The 25,115-nt window shown below is 41.6% G+C and overlaps 1 protein-coding gene across 1 annotated transcript in view; it reads right to left on the bottom strand.

Moving 5' to 3' along the window:
• Positions 1-25,115, bottom strand: part of SORCS1 (sortilin related VPS10 domain containing receptor 1) — a gene marked incomplete at its 5' end in the record, with an annotated part of 298,352 nt that overhangs the window by 190,341 nt on the left and 82,896 nt on the right. Inside the window, one exon of the mRNA XM_080620246.1 lies at positions 17,667-17,734. Within this exon, the coding sequence (XP_080476372.1) occupies positions 17,667-17,734 (68 nt within the window). The remainder of the gene's footprint in view (positions 1-17,666; positions 17,735-25,115) is intronic.

Raw genomic sequence — 25,115 nt, 5'->3', positions numbered from 1 at the left:
CCACCATTCTGAATGCTGAAAGTCTGTATTGCTTCCAATGATGGATACATTCTCGAGAAGGAGAAATAATCCCCCATAAACACACCCACCAAGGGCTAGTAAATACCCCTATTAAGCACTTCTGCTGTTTTATAAAGTCCTGGAGCCAGAAGTCAGTATTAGCTGGAAGGCTGTATCAGGAAAGTAACACATGCTTGGCCTTGTTCTTACACACTTATCTGCTACAGGTTCACATTGAAGACAAGGTACTGGGTCAAACCAATCTCTGATTTGGTCCAAAATAGCCCTTCATACAACTGAAATTACCTGCCTCCCTTTTCAAATGTTCAATTCTTACTGACCTGATGGGATTACTTATAATAAAAAAACAGTAGAGTGCTAGCTGTTGCAACAGGAGTACAATAGCCTCAGATCTTACCTCAGTTAAATGACACACACTTGGATTTTTGGATTTGGTTTTGAAGAAAGTTGCAACATGCAGCTCCTCTGTCACCAGAATCCATTTAATGAACAATTCTAGATCTTTTGCTTTTTCCCATATCAAAACACCCCACATTACCGCCTGATAAGAGGAATCTGTGGCTGAAGCAATCTACAGACAGATAGGAAAAGCCTCACACTCACAGACCCTTGTTCTCATGGGGGACTTCAACCACCCTGACATCTGTTGGAGGGACAGGACGACCCGGCACAAGCAATCCAGGAGGTTCCTCGATTACGTGGAAGACAACTTCCTTCTGCAAGTAATAGAGGAGCTGACAAGGAGAGGTGCCATGCTTGACCTCGTGCTCACCAAGAGGGAAGGGCTGGTTGGAAACGTGACGCTCCAGGGCAGCCTTGGTTGCAGTGACCACGAGATGGTTGAATTTGAGATCCTCAGGACAGTGAGAAGAACATGCAGCAAGCTCACTGCCCTGGACTTCGAGAGCATACTTTGGCCTCTTGAGGAACCTGCTTAGTAAGGTTCCATGGGATATAGCCCTAGAGGGCAGGGGGGCCCAAGACTGTTGGTTGTTATTCAAGGATCACCTGTTACAAGCTCAGGAGTGTTGCATCCCAACTAGAAGGAAGTGCAGCAGGAGGACCAGGAGACCTCCATGGATGGATAAGGAGCTGCTCAGGAAAATCCAAAGGAAAAAAGAGGCTTATAAAAGGTGGAAGCAAGGACAAGGCGGCTTGGGAAGAATACAGGGATGTTCTCCAGGAAGCTAGGGACCAGGTGAGGAAAGCTAAGGCCCAGTTAGAATTAAACTTGGCTAGGGATGTTAAGGGTAACAGGAAGGGATTCTATAGGTACGTAGAGAATAAAAGACAGACTAGGGACAACGTAGGTCCCCTCCGGAAGCTATCGGGAGAACTGGCTACCCAGGATCTGGAGAAGGCTGAGGTTCTTAATGACTTCTTTGCCTCGGTCTTCACGGGCAAAGGCTCTGACCACATCACCCAAGTCTTGGAAGGCAGACGCAGGGACTGTGAGAATGAAGACCCTAGGCCCACTGCAGGAGAGGATCTGGTTCGAGACCATCGTAAAAACCTAAACGTACACAAGTCCATGGGACCTGACGAAATCCATCCGCGGGTCCTGAAGAAGCTGGCGAATGAAGTTGCTAAGCCACTGGCCATCATATTTGAAAGATCATGGCAGTCAGGTGAAGTTCCCGACGACTGGAAGAAGGGAAATATAACCCCCATTTTCAAGAAGGGGAAAATGGATGACCCGGGGAATTACAGACCAGCCTGTTAGGGTGGTGAGGCACTGGAATGTGTTGCCCAGGGAAGCTGTGAATGCTCCATCCCTGGCGGTGTTCAAGGCTAGGTTGGATGAAGTCTTGGGTGTCATGGTTGAGTGTGAGGTGTCCCTGCCCATGGCAGGGGGGTTGGAACTAGATGATCTTAAGGTCCTTTCCAACCCTAACTATTCTATGATTCTACCTCCCTTTTTTTCAGGGCACTAACCAGCATTCTAGGAGTTAATCGACATGCATAAAGCTAGGCTATTATATTTCAACACTAGTTCTTTTCAAGCAATTTCAACCGAAATTCTGCAAATTAGCAAGCCTTGTTAGTTTGAAAGGTTTATTCAATCTTCTTTCTAAACCAATTGACTCAGCATGTTTCTTCTGATGAAGCAATAACGAGCAACTGAATGCAAGAGAAGTCAACTGCCAAACAATGCCTTTTTAATTATGTTAATAGAAGGGCTGGACAATGTATTTGTACTTATTACAATAGTGACCATTATTTTCTAATTGGACATAGACAGAGTAGACTTTATAGCTACACTTAACCGTATTTTCAGCCATCTTTTCTCTTTACTTAGCTTTATAGCATTATCAAAACACAAAGCAGTAATAGCAGATACCAAAATAATAAGAAGAAAAGCCTAACAAGAGGGGTGATGTTGTTTTTGTAACAGTGTCTAGAATTCATTTCTGGAGCAGATCAACAGCTAGTGGAAAGTGGTACAGTTTGATTCAGAGAGTGAATGCATAAGCAGAAGAGCTGACTCCCCATGTATCCGCTCTAATCCTAATCATATGTAATCTTTGCTTCAGAAACTAGATTGCCTCCCCCATCTCATGTCAGTACTTGTCATCTTTTATCTGGTCTGAGCAATCTTTTGCCCACCTTATTCCACCCGTTCATGATACATTTTTTTTCCTTTTTTTTCACCTCCCAAGTCTATTTACTGTTAGACATCAAGCTTGGTTCACTTGCAGTTTTAAGTATCTGTGATGTGCATGACCTTAAAAGGATGTTTCAGGTATGTTTAATTTTATGTCTATTCTTTTATTCAAATCAACACTTCACCAAGTTAGCTTTGTGCTGAATTGAATAATTTGGAATGAATTTATGCAAAATTAATTGCAATACGGAAGTGAGCAAGTTTAGCTATGAGGTGTAACTATACCACAACAGCAATGCTTCCAATGTGTACGTTTACCTATACAGAGTTCTGTTCTATCACATCATCAGGGTGGGCATCTTGTGTCAGAGCATAAGTTCGTTTAGCTTAACACCTGTCTCTGAAGATGGTTAACAACAGATACCTGTGTGAAAACTAGGGAAGCATGAATTAGTATTTCCTCCAAACGCTCTCCCAGCATCCAACAGTAGGGATTCTGTAACCTTGTGGTCCACAGATAGCATCCTTCATAGGCATATTTAGATTATTTCTGGAGCACAGAAGCATCCTAAGCAGTGCAATGCACTGTTGCACTTTTCATTTCTCTTTCAATTCTGCCCAGAAACCTCATAGTGGGTGTAGAGTTTTGCTAAAAATTTTATGTTATCACAGAAAGCTCTTCATGCCCAATCAGTATCTTAAAATAAATATTTCATAGTTTTAATTAAAAAAACCAAAAACTAAGTAACTCCTGGCTCCTCAGCTTACATAGCAATTGATCAAATCAGTGCATTTTGGCCTCTTCATAACAGGACGTAAAGCCCAGTTCTTCGCCTGTTCCAGCTCCTACACACTGTCCAATCACAGCACTTCTCCACATTGTAACTAGACAGTATATAGTCCCATAAGTATAACAGGACTAAAATACATTTCTCCAAATGAACCTAGCTTACCACATAATCCATTTGCTCACTGTGACTACCCTCAGGTCTCTTTTTGATTCACTACCCTACCTGTCTTAAAACCTGGAAATTATACCAGATTTATCACTAGACTAATGGCAAAAATGCCCTGTATCACTGCACCTAGAACTAACCTTGTAGAATGTCATTAGAAATATCTTGCTATGAAAGGAATCCTTGCAGCTGACTTTTGATACACATGAATTTGCTGATTTTTCATTATGCCTAACCAAATATTTCAGCATCTACGAGCCACAAACCCATACAAGTGACAGAACACAAATCTCCCAACCCCAGTCAGTATCCTGCTTTCTGAACCATGCAGCCCTCATATCACAGTAAGTTCATTCATATCCCTACTCACTCAGATCACAAACTGGGCTGATTAACTTACAAAGAAACACTAAACAAGAAGTACAATCCTTTTCTGGATCCAGGGCCCTTCTGTCCCAGCCAAACAAATTACTGAGTTGAGGAAGAAAAGTCAGGAGATCGAAAATAACTCCTCCAAGACTCTACTAAGACTGCATTTGGCTTCCAAATGCTGTTGTGCATCATCTTAATAAAGCACTTAGGGAAATAAATCAAAAGCTATTAAAACACTTCTCACATCACACTTGCTTCTTTGAGTAGCATCCACATCTTGAATTTACAGTTCACGTGTGCTCAGTAGCTGGTGGAGTTTAAAAATAAAAAAATATATTGGCTTCTTCCTCCTTTGGCTCCTTTACCAGAGATAAAGCAGTCTGGGATTGCAATGTGCTTTTCTTACAAAAGAGTTAGCATTGCGAAAGCTGTTAACATATAAAGAGAGATTACAGAGAATAAGACCATTTACCTTTGAAAACGGAACACTTAGAAAGGAAATTTACTGAGGTCTGACTTTCTTTCTTACTACCTTCATCGTGACTAGCCTCTAAATTTTATGCTGCCTCGTAACAAGAGAGCACATCATCACTAGAGCATTGGCACGGAAGTGAAGAGAAATTATATTTCCACAATGCCAGTAGTCAGTGTACACTGCTCCTAGAAAAAGGAGGTCAGGCTCTTGCAAGCCACAGATGCGCTTACTGGAAAGGGACAATAATTTAACAGTCTATGATATATTTACAAAACTTACATTTTTAACTAGGTATTAATGTTAATACAGCAACTCACCATCAGAACTCATGTTTCAGGGCATAAACTGTTTTCTTTAGTGGGGCAAGAAAGAAAAATTATACCAAAGGTAGTAGGTTTTGTACTGAGAGTTTAATACCAGTAATAGCTGTCTAGCTGTCATTTACGGGGCACTGTGTTGCTTCCATTTAGGCTGAGGCGCCATGGATTAAGGAGGAAAAAACATTGTAGTTCTACCTTTCTCACATTCCAGAAAACACAAGAACAGAGGAGCTGAGAAGTTACAAACAAAATTAGGAAAACATGTTGTTTCATATCTTCATAAAGAAACGTTTATTAAAAGAGAAATTCATAAAAATGTAATCTGATTGCTTCTCCCATCTAGTAGTTCTTCCCAGCAATGCCACACAGTCTATGGTCCTAAAACACCTCTGTTGACTTTCCTTCCTTGGAAAGAGGACCGGCTATTTAAAAAGAATAGTTCTGAATCTCATTTCTTACCTTTATGCACAGATTTAACTTGTTCAGGCAAAATCCAAAATAAATACCATACAATGACCCAAAGATGACAAACCACCCTGTCTGCAAAGATATCCAAGAGTTTCTGTAGGTCCTGTTCAGTACTGAATGAGAATATACCAGACACCTGGCAAAGCATAGGCCAAACACCTGTTAGGTTTCAGCCATGAATAGAGACTGTAGGCTTATACAGTTGTGTTTCCACTCTTAACACTTTCACAACTGGTTCTGTTAGCCAGTTTCACCATTTACTACAGATGGACAGGTAGCATAACCCCATTACACACACATGCAATGGTGAAGAAGCGTGCCTAAAGCTGTATGTAGGAAGGCTAGAGCTCACAGCTGCGGTTTTCATTCCACAGCACTAAACAGAAGATATGCTGCTTCCTACAAGCAATCAAAGGAATAGAAGAGACCAAAAATGTGTGGTTTTCAGCCTCCCAGACTGATCCTTTGGAGCTGAGACACCCTGGGACAATGTAAACATACCATAGAATCATAGAATAGTTAGGGTTGGAAAGGACATTGAGATCACCTGGTTCCAACCCCCCTGCCATGGGCAGGGACACTCCACACTAAACCATGTCACCCAAGGCTCTGTCCAACCTGGCCTTGAACACCACCAAGGATGGAGCATTCACAACTTCCCTGGGCAACCCATTCCAGTGCCTCACCACCCTCACAGTAAAGAATTTCTTCCTTAGATCCAATCTAAACTTCCCCTGGTTAAGTTTGAACCCGTTACCCCTTGTCCTGTCACTACAGTCCCTGATGAAGAGTCACTCCCCATCATCCTTGTAGGCCCCCTTCAGATACTGAAAGGCTGCTATGAGGTCTCCACACAGCCTTCTCTTCTCCAGGCTGAACAGCCCCAACTTTCACAGCCTGTCTTCATGTGGGAGGTGCTCCAGTTCCCTGATCATCCTCGTCGCCCTCCTCTGGACTTGTTCCAACAGCTCCATGTCCTTTTTATGTTAAGGACACCAGAACTGCACACAATACTCCAAGTGAGGTCTCCCGAGAGCAGAGTAGAGGGGCAGGATCACCTCCTTTGACCTGCTGGTCACATTCCTCTTGATGCAGCCCAGGATACAGTTGGCTTTGTGGGCTGCGAGCACACACTGCAGCCGGCTCATGTTCATTTTTTCATCGACCAACACCCCCAAGTCCTTCTCTGCAGGGCTGCTCTGAATCTCTTCTCTGCCCAACCTGTAGCTGTGCCTGGGATTGCTCCGACCCAGGTGTAGGACCTTGCACTTGGCATGGTTAAGCTTCATAAGGCTGGCATCAGCCCACCTCACAAGTCTGTCGAGGTCCCTCTGGATGGCATCCCTTCCCTCCAGCGTATCAACCGAACCACACAGCTTGGTGCCATCGGCAAACTTGCTGAGGGCGCACTCAATCCCCCTGTCCATGTCACTGACAAAGATGTTGAACAAGACCGGTCCCAACACCGATCCCTGAGGGACACCACTCGTTACCGGTCTCCAGCCGGACATCGAGCCATTGACCACAACTCTTTGCGTGCGGCCATCCAGCCAGTTCTTTATCCACCGAGTGGTCCACCCATCAAATTGATGTCTCTCCAATTTAGAGACAAGGATGTCCTGTGGGACAGTGTCCCAGGCTTTCCACAAGTCCAGGTAGATAATTTCAACTGCTCTGCCCCTGTCCATGAGTTCCACAGCCCCATGGTCAGGCAGGATTTCCCCTTAGTGAAGCCATGCTGGCTGTCACCAAGCACCTTGTTGCTTTTCATGTGCCTTAGCATGCCTTCCAGGAGAATCTGCTCCAAGATTTTGCCAGGCACAGAGGTGAGACTGACTGGTCTGTAATTCCCCGGGTCATCCATTTTCCCCTTCTTGAAAATGGGGGTTATATTTCCCTTCTTCCAGTCGTCGGGAACTTCACCTGACTGCCATGATCTTTCAAATATGATGGCCAGTGGCTTAGCAACTTCATTCGCCAGCTTCTTCAGGACCCGCGGATGGATTTCGTCAGGTCCCATGGACTTGTGTACGTTTAGGTTTTTAAGATGGTCTCGAAGCAGATCCTCTCCTGCAGTGGGCCTAGGGTCTTCATTCTCACAGTCCCTGCGTCTGCCTTCCAAGACTTGGGTGATGTGGTCAGAGCCTTTGCCCGTGAAGACCGAGGCAAAGAAGTCATTAAGAACCTCAGCCTTCTCCAGATCCTGGGTAGCCAGTTCTCCCGATAGCTTCCGGAGGGGACCTACGTTGTCCCTAGTCTGTCTTTTATTCTCTACGTACCTATAGAATCCCTTCCTGTTACCCTTAACATCCCTAGCCAAGTTTAATTCTAACTGGGCCTTAGCTTTCCTCACCTGGTCCCTAGCTTCCTGGAGAACATCCCTGTATTCTTCCCAAGCCGCCTTGTCCTTGCTTCCACCTTTTATAAGCCTCTTTTTTCCTTTGGATTTTCCTGAGCAGCTCCTTATCCATCCATGGAGGTCTCCTGGTCCTCCTGCTGCACTTCCTTCTAGTTGGGATGCAACACTCCTGAGCTTGTAACAGGTGATCCTTGAATAACAACCAACAGTCTTGGGCCCCCCTGCCCTCTAGGGCTATATCCCATGGAACCTTACTAAGCAGGTTCCTCAAGAGGCCAAAGTATGCTCTCGAAGTCCAGGGCAGTGAGCTTGCTGCATGTTCTTCTCACTGTCCTGAGGATCTCAAATTCAACCATCTCGTGGTCACTGCAACCAAGGCTGCCCTGGAGCGTCACGTTTCCAACCAGCCCTTCCCTCTTGGTGAGCACGAGGTCAAGCATGGCACCTCTCCTTGTCAGCTCCTCTATTACTTGCAGAAGGAAATTGTCTTCCACGTAATCGAGGAACCTCCTGGATTGCTTGTGCCGGGTCGTCCTGTCCCTCCAACAGATGTCAGGGTGGTTGAAGTCCCCCATGAGAACAAGGGTCTGTGAGTGTGAGGCTTTTCCTATCTGTCTGTAGAGCACTTCATCCACAGATTCCTCTTGATCAGGCGGTCTGTAAGAGATCCCCACGGTAATGTCCCCCATAGCTGTTCTTCCTATCTATACCGAACTATCAGTAAGAACACAGTGACTTGGTAAAGCACAGTGAGAGCTTAGACCTGTCTACGGCTCCTTTTCATCCTCCTGTCTTACAGAAAGGTTATTTAGCACACATTTCTTCTGGCTTCTTGTTTCCCTTTTAGCTTATTTAAAATGGATTTTGTATTCAAATGTAAAAGGACAATGCCACACTGATTTTGATTGCAGTCCCTTTCTCCCCAGAGGTTACGAGGCCAACAGATTGGCAGCTGAGTGCTTGCAGATTTTAAAGCCTGCAGCTCAGCAAAAAAGTCTCATGGGGACTCAAGATCAGCAGCAGCTTTTAATCCATGACAAGGAACCTGCCATCTCCTCAGACTGCCTTTTAGTGTCTGTGTCCTTTCCATCCAGCTGCATTTCTTCCTATATATGGAGCATACCTGGTTCCCAGTTAACCCTGAGGGGGTTTCTCATCTCATCCTGTTCCACCTTAGGAGAGAGCACAACTTTGTACCATCACCACCACCACCAAAGAGCAAAACCTTTAAGTTTTATCAGAAGTTAAAGAAAAAAAACAAAAGCTTTTGTTCACCAGCAGAAGAGGAAAAAGTTTGTTTTTTCTTGGTTGTTTTGGTTTTAGAAATTATAAACACATAAGCCAACAATCAACATTCAGCTGGCTTGCAGGAAAGCCAGGCTCAAGGCTCTGCTTGGCTCTCAAGAACCAAATGTGAAGATTCTCTGTTTTGGCTTTCCCATCTGTACAACAGTTGAAGCCATTCATTTCTCTCTTCACTATGTGAGAAATAGAAAGTGGGGCTTTCTTCCACCACAGAAAAGCTAAGACTGAGCAGTCACCTGACTCTGGGAGCTCAGGCTTGAAGGAAATGGATGGGAACTCATACACACACATGTGTATAAATACAGCAGTAAAAGCACATTAGTAGAATGTACACTGTCTTTCTGCAAGAATTTTGCCTTGAGAGAAGATCAGATATCAGTCTCTCTCTCCTTATGAAGTAGTATGATACACAATACATGTGTCATCTCTAAATCTCTATTAATTTTCAACTCAGCATCTCTCATAGATACACTATCAGGATTGCAAGATCATTGAAAAGAGGTTTTATGTTCACACTCAACTACACAGCACGCATTAAAATTCATGCTAGGGAAATTCATGCAACTTCCTTACAGAAGAAACTCACTAGGGGTTAAGGGAAAATAATGGGTGAAAGAAAGAAGAAAGGCTTTTTACCTCCCATTGGCAAAGCACTGTATCGGTTTCGAGTGCATTACAATTGATGTTCATAATCGACAGGACATCTTCACTCACCACTTCACGTATCTCAGCAGTGAAATGACTCAATGCAATAGCAGCGGGAGGTTGCTAGCCAGGATAGAAAAGTTCCTGAACTCCCACACGCCTTCTCCAAACCTTCATAAAGGGAAATCAAGCTGCAAACTGATTTCTTGCTCACCAGGAATTGAATCTCACTCAAGTTGTCCCTGCCATACAAGCACAAACCTTTTCAGTGATCAGTACACAGGTCTTCAGCAGCACATCCCAATGACAACAGGCAAAATGAACCTTTTTTGTCCTAATTGTTCCAGCTCCCTGCAAAGTATAGCTCTCACTAATAATACTGGTGCACACACACACACAGATCTGGAGTCACACCCAGTAGCCCTGGGGTCTTCCTAAGGGACTCTGTGCCCTCCTAACGAACAACTCATGCATTGATGTCCTACTTTCTTCCTCCCCTCACTAAGCTTTGACATGAGAAAGAAAAACCTTCTGCTGCTGAGAACGTTGTACTCCAAGGCACAGGAGCTGTCAGCAGGATCACACTCAAAAACTGTCTTTCCTGTCACTATTGAAGACGCTAGCTGATTAATTGTGGGCTTTATTTCTCCTTTTCTGTTTTGTCCAATTATTATTTGGTAGGTTAGAGAAAAAAGGACATGTCCAAACAAGCCACTATGTTTTAGAGTGAACAGCAGTAAGTTTATGCTACACAACAAACATACCATTGCATATATTTAAATATGCATTTTTACAACACATAGTTTCTAGGTGTTTCACTAAGTCCTTGAAAAAGAGACCTACTGACACATCTGGCTCTTTCCGTGGCAACAATAAACTTTGAATGCTTACCTGGATAATTCCCATGCAGAAATATTTACAACCTGACTCTACAGACCTTAGAGTTCAGATCCCAAGCTAGTACAACTCACTCAACTGGAGCTGTTTTTCCCTTACCTAGGCTTAGCCCAAATACATTCTTTCCTTTCTGAGATTAGTGAAGGATATATTCCTCTGAAAAAATAAGTACAATTTTACCCAGCTTTGCAAAAGGAAGGGTGACTGCATAGATACAAAAGGGATGGAAATATCAGAAGATAAAGGATGTTTTACCTCCTATTTATGAACTGCTAACTGCTGTGTTGTTTATCTTTCCTGTTATATATCAGCTCCAGTCTAGCTTGTCTGCAGTTCTCACATAGCCACAGCAGACAGACGAACTCAATGGACCATAAACAGAGAAAGTTCTGCTATGTTTTACCAATATCATCTGTGCAAGCAGGTACAGTCTAGGAAGCAGATGTGCAAGTTCATCTTCTAATTTGCAGAACAAGCATGACAAACTGCATTTAAATACTGTATGCCCATAAAGTGGCATGAACATTGTGCATCTGTTATTTACAGTATATTGATAATATATGTCAGCATTAATATTCATTATCTTGATTTACATGGTTTTTCATGCAGAAAATGGATTGGGGTTCTATTTTATTTACTTGATAACACTCCTACATTTCGTGACTGCAACAGAGAACTCATTTTTAATATGCTTAATAAATTTGCATTGTCATTAGTGCTGTTTATCCACACAGACCAGAAAATGTGGAGCACATTACTAAATCCTCAACCAAATCTAATACCATCAAATATCAGGGTATGATTCTTAAGCCACATCAAGTCAGAACTTATTTGAGATTTAACAACAACACATTATGCCACAAAATGCAAGGGTTATACTGACCCTCATTCTTCAAGGAAGGTAAGAATGCAGTAAAATTCAATGACATTTAAGTTTCCTGCTAAACTTGGACTTCTTTAAGCATCTGCTGTGGGTTGTTTCCTAGGTAGGTCTTTTTTGGTTTATTTTCTTCTTCAGGTGTTTCTTTCTTTTAACTTGGTTGGTTGTTTCAGCCTCCCCAGTTTTACAGGAGCTGTTTCTGATAGCAAGCCAAACATCCCAGGAAAATTTGGCAACCAACTGAAAAAGTTGACTGTGCAAGAAGTTTTTATTACTGTTAGTCACATGAGTAAAATAAGCCCTCTCATGTAAAAAACTTACAGCTATAGAAACTGTGAGGTCCCAGTGGGTCCTGATGGCTGAATAGAATGTCCCATCACAAAATAAAAAGGCTGCACTCAGCTCCACACTCCATCAGTGCATGAAATCCATGTTCTAAACCTGCTTCCAGTGCAAGCAGATCTCCTGCTGTGATCAAACCGTAAAAAGATACTGCTTCCTACGTGAACAGCTGAGTGTGCAAACTCATTCTTTCCCTCCCCCCCAGCTACCCTCCAGCATTTATACACACAGCAGCCAGTAGTTCATATGTTCACAGGATCGAAAATAAAAAGAAATTAAAATAAAAGACAAAAGGAAATGTCACTGTTACGATTTCACTAAATGCCCATAGGAGATAATGTAGCAGCATTTATCAAGCTCTGATACTTAGTTAAGAAAAGCGACTTACGCTGAGCAACTGAAACACCATATTTATAGATAAAAACATTTCAAACAGTCCTTTTCAAGTTCCAATTCCCCACAAAACTGCTGGTTAAAATGTGCTTAATGAGGGTTTCCTTCCCCTCAGTTTGTCAGTTCCTCTCATATGGATTTGCTTCTCCTACCTACTTCAGCTGAAAGACCTTAATCTGCTGTTGCAGAGCACACTGTGTCACTAAGCCACACATTATGACCTTATTAATGTAGCTCAGCAGGTAGAAAATAAATGTGAATAGACAACAGCCCATCTGCCAAACAGAAGTAAGAAGCCAGGATAAAACTTGCAGAAGAATAATGAATACAATAACAGACATACCCTGGAAATTTCCCTCAAAGGAAGTAAGCAAATACTGACAGTATTCAAGTCTCCTGTTGCATTATCTCTTTAGTCTAGAGAAGAAAATCTCCACCAACACAACAATACTGAAGATGACATGAGTGCCTATAGCTCTGATCTGTAGAGAGGGCATTCATTCATAGAAGGATCCAGAAAAAAATGCATGCAGAAACCTAAATATGTGAGGCTTCAAAACATCTGTAGTATTTATAACCATATACTCACAGCAAAGGCTTTTCAAACAATAGGATTCAAAGGAGAGAAAGATGTCAAATTGATCATATGGCTAATACTGCAAGGTTGTATTCAGATATGGTCCTCAATCTACACTTACCTCTCTCCCTGAGGCTTCTATCCCTAGAGCAGCTACAAGAGAAAAGAACATATGCCTGTGGTTCATTGCTGCTTTTCATTATCTAACATACTACTGCAAACCCATCAATGGTGATTATGGGACTACCCAACACACAGACTTAGACCTTAGTATCAACTACTGTGGTCTGACTTAGCCCAGTATCTCATCTTCAGCAGTGGCTGAAAGTGAAAGAGGATAAGAACGCAGAAAGCACAGCAAATTCTGTATTTCATCAAACTGTCCCTTGTAATAAACGAATGTTATACCTACATCAAGAGGCAGAGACACTCTGAAGGTGCTGATTCTTCTCTGGCACACGTACTCAACTGCCCTTCTTGAAGGGACAGAGTTGCAAGATGATGTGAAGTGGTGGTGTTGGAAGGTGGGAATGAATAAAAGTGATGGAGGGGTTAAAGTACTAGTTGAAGGTTAAACAAAAAAACCATGAAAAAGCTAGAAACAGAGCCTTGGAGTTCTGAGAATTTTTATCTTGATGTGACATCTGTAATATTTATCACCAGCCAATCTTCAAAATACTGTAGATGCTAGTTAGCTAAATCCATTCTAAGCTCTCTGGGGGAGGTGGGGGGAAGGAGGAAGGCAACTATTATCATCCTCTGCTTCCTTGCTTTACATATGTTAAGTTAAAGCTAGATCTATATAAGGCACAGGTAATTTTTGGAGTCCTTGAGACTTCTTTATGGCATATGTGCTAAAGTTTCTTTATTGTAGAAACCAGGAGCAGTGAAGGACCAGCTGGAACTGTTAAGCACTCCTGAGCCAGGGAGTTCAGAGTTCAGACACACTGCTGGAGAGTTGGAGTATCACCAACAACTTCCAGAACTAGCAGACCAACAGATCATGATTTAAAACATAAATGCTCTCAAATCAAACAAACTCTACATCTTCCTACTTTCTGGCTGAAGAGCAAAATTTAATTATTGATATTTTTACAGCAAGTTCCATGAAATTACTCATTCCTGACCAAATAGAGTGTTGTAAGAAAGCAGAGGTGAATGGCAGCACTTATTATTTGTCAGCCTCTCAAGGTCCTAAGGGAAAGTGGTCTGTGGTCTGCATACACATCTTTCCAGAGCATCATATTTACACAAACAGAAAGAAAGATTAGTCCTCCCCCACAGCTGTCTGCAGTTCCTGGATACCATAGTCACTATTCTGACATTTGTATTTATCAGGAAAGTAAGTTTATCTTACTCTAGTGGTGAAAATCATCTAACTCTTACAGCTTAATCCTCTTTGTGATCTGAGAGATACCTAGCAGAGGAAGAGAAATAAATCCAGTACACTCAGTTAATTGCTCAGTGACTGATAATCTTTTCTCCTCCATTTTCTTTCTCTTCTATAAAAAGAATAACAAAAATTTAATAAAAAGCCCTCAACTAAAACTGTGAAAATAGTCTGCTGAGAGGATAACAGCGTAATTAAAGTCAGGCCCACCCCAATGCAAAACCTCATTTGCCTTGCACAGAAGCAGCAGCTCACTTGCCCTCCAAAGCTTGGTGAGCACAGAGCCTTAGCACTGTAGAAGGTTGTATAGATTCTCCCTGTCTCTTTTCTCTTTACTGTAGTTCATCCCTTCATGTCTGTTGCCAATGGTCTCTTAATTCATTGGTAGTTCTAGAAGGGAGATCTCCATTCATTAGTGCTGCAGCCAGTTGTAGTTAAACTGGCTGAAAAATTACAAAGAAATGCCATCTAAGCAGGTAGTAGTGTGTTTATAAAGAAGACAGACTCATATCTTGTAGATGATGGCATAGCTGTGATATAGATGGTTACAGTCCCAGCAGCCACAAGACTGCTTAAATCACCCAACTACACCTTCAAATGACAGATGTACTTAGAACCAGCTATAGCATAAATGACTCAAGTCTGTGACATGCTTCTAAAGAACCCCTCATAATTCATCAACCTTTTGAATATGTACTCGGCACAGGAGGCAGAAGTGGTATTTCTTTTTCATATATTCAAGACAGGTATTTCAGTTGTGGGTATGTGCATAACAACCTGTCTTTCTCCTCTATCCTTCAGAAACAAGCCTCTTGTCATAAGAAATAGAGTTCAGAGCATGAGATCATGCTTTCTTCCATTCCCCAGAATCAAACCTAGAGGCATGAAATAAATTAAAGTGCAAGATATGTTTCTCCCCTTCTCTCAATTCTATTTTTTTCTATCCTTTTCAAACTAGCAGGGAGATTTAAATTAACATGTCACTTAAGCAGCCAGGAGGAGCAACAGCTAATAACCTCTCTGTCAGGTGCATTGAATGACAAGATACAGCTGTCTTCTCATTTCTTTCCATCACACTAAGAACAGAGAAGCTGTCCTGGGATCTTCATAGGGATATTTATTAGTGAACTGAAGGCATGCCTGCATGGTGAGTGGGGATCTTACAGCAGAGCCAGACTTAGGACAGAGCACAGTTACCTAAGGCTTAAGTAAGGCAACAGGATCAAGGAATGACAATGAAGTGCACTAGCAGCTTTCAGACCAGTCATGAGCACTGAAGAGCCCATCAAGAATAATGGAGCATAGCAAAGACAAACGGTTGCTTTTAGCTATCCTGGTCCTCCTTCAACATTTCCCAGTCCCATTTGCCCAGGGATTCTGGATGGTTGGCCATGCAACCATAATCAAGTCCTGATGTGACGTGTGCCAAGTGAGTAAAGCTGATGGGGTCAAAGTATGACAAGTGGTTTCTCAAATAATTTACAGAACTCCTTGCTCTAAGATGTCACAGGTACTAAAGATTTTGACACACTCCAAGAGATATTGGCTCATGGGGTATAAAACCCCTGCTGTGTACTAAAACTAAAAGATTATTCAGACCCTGAGAGACCTTAAACTGAAAGTTTGAGGAAGGACCCTCAACTTTGACCATGAGAATGAATGCTAGGAGAATATTAGGAGGAAGTGTCAGGTATAATTGTGTTCACGTATTCTTTCTTGGAGTGCTTTTTGGTAATAGGATACTGGGCTAGACAAAACAATCAGGCTATTCCTATGTTATTAATCACATTCTGACATTAGGACTGTATGAAGTCCAGAACAGTGCATTACACCCACTAGCTCTAGGACTGCTATGTTGCCAAGGCCCTAGCTTCTGGTACATCCTCCAGTGACATCCCTAGTCCCTTCTCTTTTAATTTGGGTAAAATTTATGGCATTGTGGAATGCCTTACAAAAACTAGCTCTGAAACAACACAACAGCATCATTATCAGCACAATTTTGTGCCCATATTCATATACCTCACAAGAAGCGTGTTTTCCACTCTGACCTGTTCTGTTTTCAGTCCTAAACAAATATCTCAACACATCCCATGAGTAAAATAGTACTTCAGCACTGTCAGCAATGGGTAAGGAGATGTCTCCACATGCTGAAATGCCATTTCTTCCTCAGTGACTGATGAAGCAGACATAAGTATTTCACAGGGTGAAACAACTGAGGGCAATAAGAGTAAGAAAAAAAAACAAAACAAAAAAACTCAAAACCCCGAACAAAACCCAAGTGTGTTTCATATTTATGAACCCCCTTCAGAAGAACATTGCCAAAGCCACAGTCCTGAAAAACCCTTTATTATGGTGTATACACCATAGTAAAGGCAAAGGTAGTAGAAAAAACCATCATTTTTGATGGCAGGACCATCAATTTTTTTTTATATTTTTAGGACCATTTTTGATATCTAGCCATACCAGCGATGTATATGAAATGGAAAGATCTGATTTTCCCCCTATAGCAGGATACGAAACCATTTATCCAACCACACAAAATAGTAATACTTCTGAGTTTTCTGGCTGCTGTTCGGGGTGAGGAAACCACATTTATTTTTCTTTTTTTGGTTTGGTCTTTTTTGTTTGTTTGGGGTTTTATATTTCTTCAGGCCAGTGGGTACAACACTAGCTCAAGTTTAGAATATACTTCATGTCAAATCCCTCCTCTGTCATTCTCTTAAACCCGAGACCAGTTCCATGAACAGAAAGATTATTTGTTTTACTTCTGACCCAAAATTCTGCCTTAGAAACAAAAAAAAAACTTTCCTAAACAAATTTACCAAAGCAAGTTCATCCTAACAAGAAGTCTGCTAACTAACAAGAAGTTTTAGTTTCAAACACCCGAAGTTTTCTTATATCAAGACTGCAGCTTGTCAACCTTCACACAAAACTCCTTTTTCCCTCCAAAGTTTCACAGATGGAACCACTAGTAAACCTTTTTCATCCCTTACAGTTCATGAAAGTACCACTAGGGACATGTGAAGTAAACACCCATTAGATCCATTTATCAGAAAGATGAAAACAGGCCCCATCTATTCTCACTGAATCCAAATAAAAGACTGAAGGAATTGACCGTAGCCCAGCTCTTTCCTTTGGTTCACAGAGTGAATGATATGTTTTGAAATCATGAAAGTATCATGGCATTCTCTATAAATCAGTCTAGTAGTCAACATCACACAAATGGAAATCAATTATCTCTTACTAGTACTACCAATTCTGAATAAACAGACATTGAATACTCACAAGTATTCCCCTAGTCTTAGTAGCCCTGAGTTTCTATAAGGATCATCTGGACAATAGACAGCCATAAGACTCATTATAAAAAAGGACTTAAGGCCATTGAGTTCTCCTAAAGATAAATCAATTGGTTGATTTGATTTTGAATAAGATGGAAAAGGGGAAATCATATGATAGCCCATTCATGAAATACATAATCTTGCTGAAATAAGACAAACTTCAGTCTCTTTGTCCTTGAGTATGAAAGAAGTAAGAGAGAGCAGATTTAGCTACAAACCTTCCAGCACATTATTAAAAATCCAATTAAATTCAATAAAAGAATGGTATCAGGCTCTTCCTATTTAAGTAAGGTGGTAATTATTAACTCAATTTATCTTCATACCTCCAAAGAGAGCTCTCTGTGATGCTTCCCAGGTTGTAGTCATACAGCTTTGTCAGAATTAGAATCACCTGAAGGCAAAAGAAGAAATTATGGTTAGTCTCAAACAATTACAATCTCATAGAACTGAAATGACCCCAGGGAGAGTTTATGATTCCTTTAATGGGTGCTTAACATAACTGAATGAATTGTTAAAAGCATTTGCCTAAACTGACATGGGAATTATTTGCAAAGATATAGTTGCGCCAATCAGACCTTTTCTTCCTTGGCTCCTCTGCATGGTACCACCAACAGGTTCTTCCCTTAACCCCAGGAGGCAGAGCACAGTGGAAAGGAGTTGACATGCTAGACAATGTTTCAGGATACAAGATGAGACCTGCTGTATACAGTAGGAATAGTGATTACTTTCTGCTCTGTTTCACAAGTACTGAAACTGCTGATCTTTTTCACAGCTCTGGTGTGCAGATAACCCACATATCATGTCTTCAGTCAAGCTCTTTTTGGTTGCAGCAGATGATATAACACAAGCAAAAAATCACCAGTTTTTGCTTAGAAGACTCAGACTGGACATCAGGAAAAAAAAAATCTCTGTAAGGAAAACAGTTCAACACTGGGATAAGGCTACCCAGAACATCTGTAAAGCCTCCATCCTTGAAAGTAAACCTAATATATATTTTATATATATATGTATAAAAAAATATATTAATATAGTATATATTATATATAGATCTACTTATTATAATATATATTATATAATACATATATATATATATATAAAATTACATATAATCCATATAGACCTAATCTATAGTTGATGATAACCCTGCTTTCAGTAAGGGGTTGAACTGGGGACCTCCAAATGTCTCCAACCACCAATGTTTCTACAGCTTCAGTGAAAAGTTTTACATTTAGTCAGCAGGAAAAGTGTCTCCACGTTTAGGAGTTTTATTAGCTCTTTTGATAAACAGCTTTTCCCTCCTGCCTAAACAGACACTTCTAGAATAAAAATATCTTACCAGAGGGAGGAAAGCAATTTTAGCAGAAAGAATTTCCAGCAAAACATTTCAGCCTGCTCTTTTGTTAATGTCTTAGAAAAATAATTCCTGATGTTCAAGATGATGGGCTTCCGACATTTGGGAAAAACTACTAGACCATTACTATTGCTACTAATTTACTTTGCATTTCTCCCTGCCTGATCACTGTATATCTTATCCTCCTCTCTATCCCATTAAAACCACAGTAAATTTAAAGTGCAACACTTCTTACCTGACAAACCCCATGATCTATACATCTCTTATTATTTTCAGCCTGGGTTCCTAAGAAATAAGGCTCACAGATACACAGCCCCCTGCTCCCTTGACAACATTGCCAACTACAACCGATTTGGCAGAGAAGCAAAGGACTGGAGAAAATTCAGTCCCTGTGCAAGCTGGCACCAGCATGGCAGAGGAATAGCCACGCAGCTGCTTGCACTGGGGTATAGGAAGAGAACTCACAACTGCCATTTCCAAAGCCAAAAGCTATCCTACCTTTTACACACCAATAGCCCTGAACCAGCCACACCAGGAACTGTGTCTTTCAAATTATGCTCAGCATGTGAGACAGAGCAGAAAAAGCTTGGCAATGTGGGAGCTGAGCACATAAGCAAGCATGTAGTTACTGCATTAGAGGAAGGTACAGGGGACAGAGCACACACATCTGGCAGACATCTGTTTCAGCAGCACAACTATGTTAAATCACTCACAGCATGGGGAAAGGCTGCCCAAAGCATTTCCTATCTGCATGAACACAAGTTACATGCAGCTGATAGGGGAGACGGGAAAGGCATCACAAAAAAACGTGCTTTGCCAGGCCCAACCACCACCAGAAGAAAAGCAGCCTCTCTTATTATCTGTTCCCATTTTAATCTTTATGTCTAAAATAAGAGACTCATCCTGCTACCCACAAATAACTGGCTGCAAACTCAGGATATTAAACTGCAAACCCCATCAGGCAGAAGACAAGGGAAGGAGCAGACACCCTGACTTTGCTTCTCAGTGACACTGCACAAATGACCCCACAAAGAAATTAAGACTGTGGAAGAGCATCCGCAGGGACGTGCCCAAAGCCCACAGTTGTCTGCAGCCTGCCCTGCTCCCTGGCTGGGCAAGGGACGAGCCCTGGCTGAAAGGCTTAACCCTGCTGCCCCTCACCCTGAGATGCATGGGGGGGCTGGCCATGGCGGTGCAGGGGGTAGCCCTGAGGCTCCCTGAGCAGTGATCAGAAGCCTGCCTCACAGCTCTCCCACCAGCTCTCAACTCCTCCATGATGCCCCAGTGTGCTCCCAGCTCCTGATTTCCTCAGTGGCCCACTTACTCTGTGGCAACTAGGGCAAAGCAGTGACCCCAATCCTCCAAGTGTTATGTCCCCCTGAAATAGCCCCTGCTTTGGCCAGACCCAGAGGACAACATGCATCCCTTGCTACAATGAGGGTGGGCTCAGACACCAGCCATGACCCCTCCTCTGCTGCTTCCCAGGGCATCCTGACATAGAATCATAGAATAGTTTGGGTTGGAAGGGACCTTCAAAGGTCATCTAGTCCAAACGCCTGCAATGAGCAAGGACATCTTCATCTAGATCAGGTTGCCCAGGACCACATCCAAACTATTCTAGTATTTTACCACCTTCATTGTAAAGAATTTTTTCCTCACATCCAGCCTGAATCTTCCCTCTTTTAGTTTAAGACCATTACCCCATAACCTACCGCAACAGGCCCTACTAAAAAGTCTTTCCCCATCTTTCTTATAGGTCCCTTTTAAGAATTAAAGGTCTCCCTGGAGTCTTCTCCTCTCCAAGTCAAACAACCCCAACTCTCTCAGCGGTTCCTCATAGGAGAGGTGTTCCATCCCTCTGACATAGATATCCCCCCTGCGCTCCCCAAAACGCACAACCCCACGGCTGTCCCGGAGGTGCTTCTTTCTAGCCTGGAGGGTCCCTCTTTGAAGAGGCGGACAACATGCAAAGCGCCAGCCACCTGCTGAGACATCAGATGGCAGAGCTGCAGCGGGCACATATGCTTTGCAAAGGCTTGTGCCAATTAGGGCTTTAGAAGTGCTAAATTTCAATCTCCACCCTCCCAGGAATGCTTATCAGTGACAGCAGGGCAGCTGCCTGCTCCAGATACAGAACTGTGTCACTGACATCCCTCACAGCACCCCGGAATGGGTCTGTAAATCCCCTACTTAAATAAATAAAGATTACATGGGGAGAAAAAGGAAGAGGAAAGAGTGTGCACATAAAACCTTTCAGAATAACAACTCCCCCAATCAAAGGCAGCAGTGGTTCAGTGCCAGCCTGCATGGAGACCTGCTTGGAGACGTCACATGGAAGTTGCACATACCCTTGGCTTTGAGCCTCCTTTAGATCTACAAAGCAACTGGGCAGTTATTTACATTTTTCTCCAAGTCTTGTCTTCTCTTGGCCCTCTTCTCAGCTTACCAGAGGAACCAGAGGTGTCAATAACTAATGAATATTTCCCCTAATGAATATTTTGACATCTGGTAGGTTTAGAAGCAGACCTGAAGATAGCAGGCGTAGAAACTGGGAAGAGTAAATAGGAAAAACAGTGGTGGGTTCTTTTTTCCCCTTTCTTTGCCACTGGCTGATGTAATCTCACGGAATATCACACAAAAATCAAGAAACATTTTCCCCATCTGTAAAACCCCAAAATTAGAATCAGGCTAATTTTATGGACTACTACGATTCACGGTGTGTAATTACTGATGCCAAACAGACTGAGACTAATTTTTCACAAATTACTCAGATTTTTTCTTTTTTTTCCAACGGAAGAAAATAACAAATCTCAAAACTTCCATGAAAGAGAACTCCATTGAGGATTTTTAACATCCTTACTTGAGGGGAAAAAAAGAAAATGTAATTGATATCCCCAAAAGAACACGAAAAGACAAAAAAATTGAAAGTGCCAATAAGGGAAATCAAAATATTTCACTTCCAGAGAGCTGAGATGTCTTTCTTGTTCCTTTTAATTCCCTCAGAAATTTCATTAAAACCCACACAATCTTAAAGTGCTGTAGCCGTCTTGGAATTTATGGGGGGAAAGAACCCAGCTGCATTCCATCACACTTTTTGATGCAGCTCTAACAATCCTTCTGCAGAGGCATCCCTGGACCAATCCAAATATATATGTTAGTTGCAGACTAGCTACATCTAGAGCCATAAATAAAATCACTATACCTTCTCTACTTGGTGAATTTCGGATAAAATCTTAGCATTCAACACTTCCATGCTAATATTTGACACCGTGCTGCAGCATACTTGTGCACAAGTTTGTTGGGTAATAGCTCAGATATCTCCACTTGGTGCAGATATCCTATTTCCAAAACACAAAAGGGCTTTTCTATAGGAAGCTCTCCCATTTTTGTGGACCTATATCAGCTCACAAACATCTTCAAGCCTGTCTAGTTTCAGCAGTCTCCTTGTGTCTTTTACTGTGTTTCAAATACTAGCAACAGATCTCTTCAAACATATATGTGCAAAACAAACAAGTCACTGGGCAGAAAATTAGTTATTTCTGCCCCAGAGTTCAGTATTCTCTTTTCCCCTTTGTAATGATATTTGAATAACCTATGCAAGTCAATGATTTTGGTTATATTTACTTTTTCAGAAAACACATTTCGTCTTTGCTGTTCTCATTTCTTTGTTATTTAGCCTGAAAAGGTTAGTTCATGTTTAAGATTGTTTCTTTTTCTTTATTTTTTCCCTCTCTGTGGCTGTCACTGCATAGTATGAAGGAACTTAATGAACAGAGATGCATATTATGTTGTTCTAAATGTCAGAATAAGGGCTGTGAAGAAGCACAGTAATGAAATGAAAAACAGTGTCTGGCCTTTTCTTTATTTCTCAAACAGAAGAACACAAATGTTTAAAGGTGTTGCCTACAAGTTCTAGGGCTCTGATTTTTACAATGTTAGCTCTACACTGACCTAAAACTCTGCCAGGAAGATTGGTCCTACAGGATTCCTTTAGTGGCTTGCACAAAATCTGCTCACATTACTTGTGTACAGACTGCTCTTTGCTCAACATTTTGTTGAAACCGCTTGAAATAATAAACAGATAAAATATTTCTAATACCTGACTGCAAACCACTTAGAGCAGCTTTGTGAATCAGTCTGAGAATCAGTTTCTTCTGTTGACTGTTAGTGCTGCGATCAGACATCTCTCTGACCACCAAAATCCCAGGGAAAGAAAGAAAAGGTATGATTTACGTGCTGTTCCCCCCGCCCTACCACCCTGCAGCCCAGTGAAAGCTTTCAGGACGCCATTCTGTCCTGACTTCTCACACAGCACCGTGGATTATTATGTCTCAAGCCTTAAGAGCATATCAATTTCCAGCATAGGATAACTTAGGGTCTTCATGAACTCCAACGTTAGTGCTGAACTGATAGAAAGCTTCTCATTTCATTCATGTGCCAGCTACACACTCAACACTATAACCTGATCTTCAGGATGTGCCACAATTTGAGAAAGAGGTGTCACAACAGTCTTCCCTCTCTGGTGGGAGACAACAATCTTCACTCTCCACCCATGCAAGGAGCATGCAACACAAACACTCAACCCACTGCATGTGCAGTTTGCTTGCTCCATTGTTATGATCTGCAAATGTTTAGGCATAGGGACTGTCTCACAGAGGCACAGAATACAAGCAGTCTTCGATATAACAATATTTTGTTAATAAGTTATTGTAATAAATATAGCCTTGTAAAAAATGCTAATGCTGTAGCTATCCTTTACAAGACTCTCCTGATAAAACTGTCACATTGCCTTCTAATTGGGAAAAGAGAAACAAATATCCAGACACAATCAAGACAGTTTAAGTACACCTCAATGTGCAGTGATCCATGAATCCCTTATTAAACTCTAGAGATCCTTTCCATTTCCTACTTAGCAGGAGCATAAGTCAATAACAAAGAAGCACTAAATTAAGTTTTCACAAGCCTGTTGGTCTCCTATAATTGAGCAGGAAGCCAAAGGACTTTCTTATGCATTGTGTTAATAAACCATGTTTCTCGGGCTAGACTGCAGTGTTTGAGAGTAAGCACCATTCAATCAACCACTACAAACAACTGGGCAAGACCTATCTGTTCCCTTCTTCATCTATACCTTCCCAATACAGCACAAAACTTTAGAACTGGGGAAAAAAAAGGGGGAAACACAACCAGAACTCAGGAGTATTCTCCGTGCGCTGTTTGGTGAGGCACCTCTGTCAGGAAATGTTTTCAAATAAATGCAAAAATAAGTCTGAATAATTCATGACAGAGTTTTACAGGCTGCTCATGAATAGAAAAAGACAAACTTGAGAGAACTCATTTTTTGGGGCAAATTACTTGTACAAACCTTGTTCTTTGTATTATTATTATTATTTAGCAATTTTATACCAGTCAGCATGTATCAGGGTCTGTAACAACTATGCAAGTACCAAGAACTATGGATGCATGAAGACTGTGATTTGCTTTCTGGCTGGACTGCAGATCAACTGCTTCCTTATATAAACACATCAGCAAGCAAAGGAAGAGGGGAAAAGTGTGATGACAGAGAAGGACAGCCACATGGTGACACAGCTAGATTACCGACATCCCGTCTCCCTACAGCCTCTTATGAAGAATTCGTAAACTAAAAATCCTTTCATTTTTCTACATCCTTCAGTGGACAGAAAAGAGGTCTGATATTGCCCAGTATCCCATCTGTGACAGGAGGCAATAGCAGATGTTTAAGGAGAAAGCATTAAAAATTGTCTATGTAGAGGGTAATTATTTCCCTTATTGATTTTCAGCAATAAGCAGATTATATTCTTCCTAATTCAGAAACTATTGCTACTATCGTGCCTATTAATAAAAAGATCAGAGAAAGCAAGCAAGAATGATCAAAGATGTGGAATGCCTTTTTTTTTTAAGTGAGAAATTACTTCAACTTTCAATCCAAAAAAGAACAACAAATGAGATACAAAATAAATCTGTAAAGTCACAAGGGTCTCAAATTGATTATTTATTAACTTTGAATACACAAGACCCAGCACAGCAAGTGAAAGTGGTAGCTTCAAAATACCACATCTACATGAGTAAGAAAATTACTTTCCACTGCATTTTCTGGATACTGAAAACAACATCAGTTCAAGGGGAGATAGGAGCTCAGGGAAGAGATGTGCACTAAGGTCAACTAAATAAAAATATATCTAGCACAATGTTTGTGCAAGCGTTCCCAGGCACGTAATTTTAGCCTCTGTTAGAGAGAGAATATAGCCAGGTATGACAAATCTTTTGTTCTTATAGCAACTACAGGTAGCTTCAGCCCTCATGAATTTGTCTCTGTTTATAGTTATTCATATTTTTGGTATCTATAAAAACCACTGGTAGGCAATTCATTGTTCACCAAACATGGATACTAGTATTTCCTTTC

Source organism: Psittacula echo (assembly GCF_963264785.1).
Source record: "Psittacula echo genome assembly, chromosome: 6".
Lineage (NCBI taxonomy): Eukaryota > Metazoa > Chordata > Aves > Psittaciformes > Psittacidae > Psittacula > Psittacula echo.
The sequence above is the reverse complement of the archived record's forward strand: the minus strand, read 5'-3'. Positions and strand labels throughout refer to the sequence as shown.